Here is a 5,726-nt window from a genome sequence, read left to right as displayed (position 1 = left end):
CGCTTGCTACGTAAACCGTGTGAAACTGCTGTGGCTCATTAATCATTATGAAGGTAGTAGCAAAGCTAACGTTGTCTCACCAAAATATGTAATACAATGCCACTATTACTTAGAAGATATTTATCAATAAACCTCACAACAGCGGACCATATGTAAAAAGGAAATGCATGTCTCCACCAATGACAAGGAGAACATTTCCTACTCTGTAAGAGCAAGACTTTTATCCTGCCAGGTCCTATTTTTTTAATTGTGATGTAGGTCTCAGAATGTTGGATTATAGCTTGATCCAGGTCTTTGAGGGGATGATAGCTGAAGAGGCATATGTAATCAGAGTATCTCACTACATTGGTTTCTGTACTGTACATTTGGCATCATGCTGCCATTAAGGAGAGAGAATGTCTTCGTTAGGATATCTAGGACATGAATATATGGAAGGCTACCAGCTTGTGTTTGTGAACATGAAATTTGCGCAGAGGGACTGTAATGTGGAAGGGTACGTTGAGATGTTCAGCAGGCATGTTCATTTTGTCAGTCATTATCTACAGTACAATGCATGACAGGGTGAGAAAGAGAGAGCGAGAGAGAGAGGGTAATTTGGAGAAAACACTGACAGATACATGTGCGACAGACAGAGAAAAAAAGAGACAGAGAGAAAGCCAAAAGAATAAGAAAATGAGAGAGAGAGAGAGAGAGAGAGAGAGAGAGAGAGAGAGAGAGAGAGAGAGAGAGAGAGAGAGAGAGAGAGAGAGAGAGAGAGAGAGAGAGAGAGAGATTGGGCTAAGTCCAACCCCTTGCCAGTTTCAAGTCAGGTCCTGCACTCTGCCTTGTCAGTCTGCCTGTCAGTGTCGTTAGAGAAGATCTCGCAAAGCAGATGATTGGTTGGATATAGACAGGATAGAAATGATCAAAGGTTTGTACAAATGTTTCCTTTACGCTCACATGTATGCTGAAAAGTTTATGAAACTTGTTTGCCGTTGAAACACCATACAGGGATGCCGTGAGTGTTCTCGTTCTTAAGTTTCTCATGCAGGAGTTTACGATGTATTTAACATATGTTTATAAAAAAGATAGCGGTAGATTTTAAAGTGAAAATAAGAGAATATTTTTGGAAACCTGTATGGCTATTTAATTTAACTTCTAAAGAATACAAAAATGGCGAAATCTGCCTCCCCCCAGTTGGGATCGCTGAGATGAATTGCAGACCGTGGGAACCAATTGCGGCAATTAAAGTTCCCATAGATATGGTACATTTTCAAATATATGCTATTCAACGATAATACCCGACAGATGTAATTAGTTTTTTTCCAGTTTTTTTTTATTATTATGAAAGAAGAACAAAAGTTGCCGCGTTGCTATTGTGTGTAGAATGTTTCAGAACATTATTTTCCAACATCCGTCAGCTAAAGATTGAACGTGGTTTTTGGACCATTAGTTCAATGTTAATGAATGACAAGAACCAGCTCTATCAATGGGATCATTAAAATGCACGACAAGACTCAAAAGAATGAAAGCCCAATCTAACATCCAACATCAAATACATGCATCAATGTGATCGCTCTGGTTTCTGTTGCATTTAGATCCGTGGTTATTTACATAGCTCCACAGATGATCAAAATAACGCATGATTTTTGTAAGTGCATGCTTGTCTGCACCAATTAAACCTCACCTTGACTGTTTCATTAGGAAGCGGGCGCGTGTGTCAAATTCACGCGTTGATTGTCTTAGTTTTATCCTGATTAACATTAACATTTAGTCATTTAGTCATTTTCAATCAAATTTCGCTGTACTCACTTAAGGTAGGTTAGGGTGTGCTTGATAGTATGACACATTGAAACATAATTATTTGTATACTCCTGTGCTCACTCTAATAATGTGACTAAGTGGTTGAGTGTTCATATTTTTTGTGATAAATATTTCGCATAGGATCAAAAACTACGACACTTAAACCCCATTTAAAATTACAATTTCCACACTGATTCCATTATTTGTGTTATCTCTGACTCTTGCCATCTGCCTTGTGTTTTAATTTTCAGAATTTGGAACACTTCATTCAGAGCGCAAGAGCAACTCCTAGTGGTGAGAGTAATAATATTTCTCAGCACTGAAAGCCAACCGACAGCTGTGTCACTGCCATGTCACGCAAAGCATTGGATTTCATCAAATCTATTCATCTGCGGAGCCACGAGAGGAGCCAGCCAATGTTCAGGTAACCTCTTCAACAGTTTCAGCCGCACCGTTTCGACTCGCATTGACCTTCAGCAGAGGCATGAAAAGGACTTTGTGCTCATAACCATATCAAAACCACACCAACAACAACATGGAGGCCTCCCGCGCTGCCTATGCATGGGCTTCCCCTACCACCGCCGTCACCACCCCCACCTCCTCTGCCACGAGCCTCCTCCAGTTCTTCTCGGAGTACCAGGACAATGCAGTCATCGTCGAACACTACAACTACACCGGCAAGCTCCAGGGCGACCGTTACCGCGAGGGCCTGAAGCCCGAGGGCATCGCCTTCCTGGTGGTCTGCCTCCTCATCGTCCTGGAGAACGCCGTGGTTCTCCTGGCCATCTGGCGGAACAAGAAGTTCCACCTGCCTATGTATTATTTACTAGGGAACCTGACTCTGTCCGACCTCTTGGCGGGGATCACTTACATGGCCAACATCGTCATGTCAGGACCCAACACACTCAAGCTGACGCCGCTGCTATGGTTCCTGAGAGAGGGCGGGGTTTTCATCACGCTCGCCGCCTCCGTCATCAGCTTACTAGCCATCGCCATTGAGCGCCACGTGACCATGGTGACCATGCGGCCTTACCACGGGGCGAAGAGGGGCCGCATGCTGGCGCTGATCGGGGCGAGCTGGGCTCTGGCGGGCCTGCTGGGGGTTCTCCCCATCCTGGGTTGGAACTGCATCCACAGCTTGGACCAGTGCTCCACCGTCCTCCCGCTGTACGCCAAAAGCTACATCCTGGTGTGCGTGACGGCGTTCAGCCTCATCCTGCTGGCCATCGTGGTCCTGTACGTGCGCGTCTTCCGCATCGTGCGCACCAACACCCAGCGCGCCGGCACGGGCAGCCTGAGGAAAGGCCTGGCGCGGAAGTCCCAGAAGTACCTGGCCCTCCTCAAGACGGTCACCATCGTCCTCTGCGTCTTCATCGCCTGCTGGCTGCCGCTCTTCCTCCTCCTGCTCCTCGACTTCTTCTGCGCCGCCCGCGCCTGCCGCCTGCTCCTCAAGGCCGACTACTTCCTGGGGGTGGCCATGGTCAACTCGCTCCTCAACCCCATCATCTACACGCTGACCAGTAAGGACATGCGCAGGGCCATCCTCCGTCTGCTGTGCGGACCCTGCCTGATGACCAAGGACGGCCAGGTGAAGAAGCTGGGCATTCCTTTCCTGGAGTGCAGCTTCAGTAAGACGGAGGTAGCCTCTCACAGGGTGGAAGGTCTCGAGACGACCATCTCCTCTGGGAACATCATCACTACGCCCTCCCCCATCAAAGCCCTCTACCCCAAGCTCTTCAAGGCTTGAGGACATCCCTCGGATAAAGGGGATGCCACTACCCACTGAGGAGCAGACATGAGAAGGGCTAGCAGGAGTTCGAAAAGCAACACAGTCTTACAAAGACAGTTGGAGTTGGGGTATGGTCTATCTCAAAAACCACAGATGTGAAGACATTGTGTAAGGAGAAAATCCACTTAAACACAGCAAAGGTTGCTGTGGTTGTGACTCACATTGCATGGAAGAGACTCAAATGTGAATGAAGCAACGTTCTTGTACAGACACAAAACTCCTACAAAACTGCAATGAATTGCACTAAAGAAACTGTTATGAGTTTACATTGACAGTGGTCTTAGGAATGAGCTATAGGTAGATTTGTTCCTTAGTTTTTAAAACATTGTGCGACTGAAGTCAATGCAAATGGAACCTTCCACACAAGTTTGTTTAGTGGTCATAGCGATTGTGTTTCGCTTTTCCCCTCAAATGTTTTTCACAGAACTGGGTCACCGAAAGCTGAACTCACATGAACCCCCCTGCTATATGTCTGTGCCACAGACTCTGTGGGTACCTGGACTTCGCTGGCACGAAGGTCTGCGTTGTACCACACGCGCGTGCTGAAAACCTGTCCCATGGCACATCAGTGTTCCTAAATAGGGCAGACAGACAAAGAAGGAGAAAAAGAATGTTGTTGATGCTTTTATGCTCAGCCGTGAGAACTTTCAGCTAAAACCCAACATTCTGTAGGTGGGAGAATGTTCATCTGTAGATTTGGGGGATTCAGGGGGAGAACGTACCTCCACCACTGTTTTTGAAGTGCAGGTTACACAGTAATGTCAGCTTGGTGCTGTTCAGAATGGAACGTTTGTGTGGTTGTGGTTTCTACGTTGTGATTACTTATCTGAAATGTCACAACACCCACCAGAACAAAACAACTAGAACAAGCAGGTTGTCATGAGATAAAGTATGGTGATATGTTGGGCTCATCGGCAAATGTAGCCATCATTCATTTTTGCTTGGAAGGTTTTCCTTCAGTTATGATGTTAAGTAATGATTAAAAGTAAGTAATGGCAAATAAGTCATGCCACAGCTACAATGTCATTGCATTTGCATTCGCTGACAGCAGAAGCAAAGAATAGATCAGCTGAGAGACTTGTCATCTAGCAATTATAAAGTTACTGTAGCAGTCACTCCATGTACGAGAATGTATATGCCATCTACGAAACAAGAACACCAGACCCAGTTGTGTCCGATAAAATGTTCCAAACTCAATCTACTCATAAGGATTTCCCTATGTTGTTTGTGTGTGTACTTGAATGGGTCTCTCCACTTGAAATGGATGTGGCATTTATCACTTCAAATATGTATTTTCTCTTTAATGTAGCCCCCTCTTATGACTGAGAGGGTGCGTATTTTGTATTGTACAGGGTTAAATGTATTTTTGTATTTCTGAATAACTTCATACAATCTCTAAATTATATGCATTTTGTATCAAAACGTTTTCTATCATCAATATAACAATAAAAGGTTTTCTGTAAAAGTGTGTTCACTTTGCCTTGTACAAGTCTGTGTGTATGTGTGACGTATGTGTGTGTGTGTACCTCCACATACATGTACACCCTAATCAATGCATAAGAGTGGGCCTAAGTATGCACTTTACATGATAAGGAAAGTTGAGAAAAGTGGAAGACTGTTTCTTTGAGGAATGCTACAGGAAGCGAACCCTTCCACCACATCTGTTAATGAAATTGCCCTAGATTCTGCAGTCTTCACGCGCTTCAAATGTTTCGGAGCTCCTGTCCTGAACAAAGAACCTCTTCTTCAAAGCTGCAAATCCGTGACCCATCCTCTTCCTGAGTCTGTCAACCTGTGCATCAGTAATAAATAGGGAAAGGTCGTTTCAACATGGTGACCCACAAGCCATGCTTGTTAATGCTTCAAAGGTCAATTTGAGACTGTGTGTTAGCGTTTGTCATGCTCTCTTGAGTCATGTTTCTCGGTCCTAAACTACTATACTCCTTTCAAAAACTCCTAAATGGAAGCATTGTGTGCGTTTATGACTTTTTCAAAAGATAAGACATCAAGATTTGCACATAAATCATAATGAGTCCATTCAATTTGTCACCTGAGGATCCAAGACACTGCAATAAGTTTGGTTGTGGTGTGTCTTAAAAACACTTTCAGATTAACAGTTTATACAGCATCGCATTCAGGCGTGTAGGTGTTATGT

The 5,726-nt window shown here is 44.6% G+C and overlaps 1 protein-coding gene across 1 annotated transcript; it reads left to right on the top strand.

Moving 5' to 3' along the window:
* The first annotated feature begins 770 nt into the window (after positions 1-770).
* On the top strand, positions 771-5,030 carry s1pr5b (sphingosine-1-phosphate receptor 5b). The gene is made up of 2 exons (XM_062448402.1): positions 771-910; positions 2,034-5,030. Exon 2 carries the CDS (start codon positions 2,318-2,320, stop codon positions 3,527-3,529), a length of 1,212 nt encoding a protein of 403 aa, XP_062304386.1. The 5' UTR covers positions 771-910; positions 2,034-2,317; the 3' UTR covers positions 3,530-5,030.
* Positions 5,031-5,726: the final 696 nt, after the last annotated feature.

The sequence above is a fragment of the Osmerus eperlanus genome, chromosome 22 (assembly GCF_963692335.1).
Source record: "Osmerus eperlanus chromosome 22, fOsmEpe2.1, whole genome shotgun sequence".
NCBI lineage: Eukaryota > Metazoa > Chordata > Actinopteri > Osmeriformes > Osmeridae > Osmerus > Osmerus eperlanus.
The sequence above is the reverse complement of the archived record's forward strand: the minus strand, read 5'-3'. Positions and strand labels throughout refer to the sequence as shown.

Coding starts and splice junctions, on each gene's coding strand:
- s1pr5b (XM_062448402.1), top strand. CDS start 2,318: ATGGAGGCCTCCCGCGCTGCCTATGCATGGGCTTCCCCTACCACCGCC.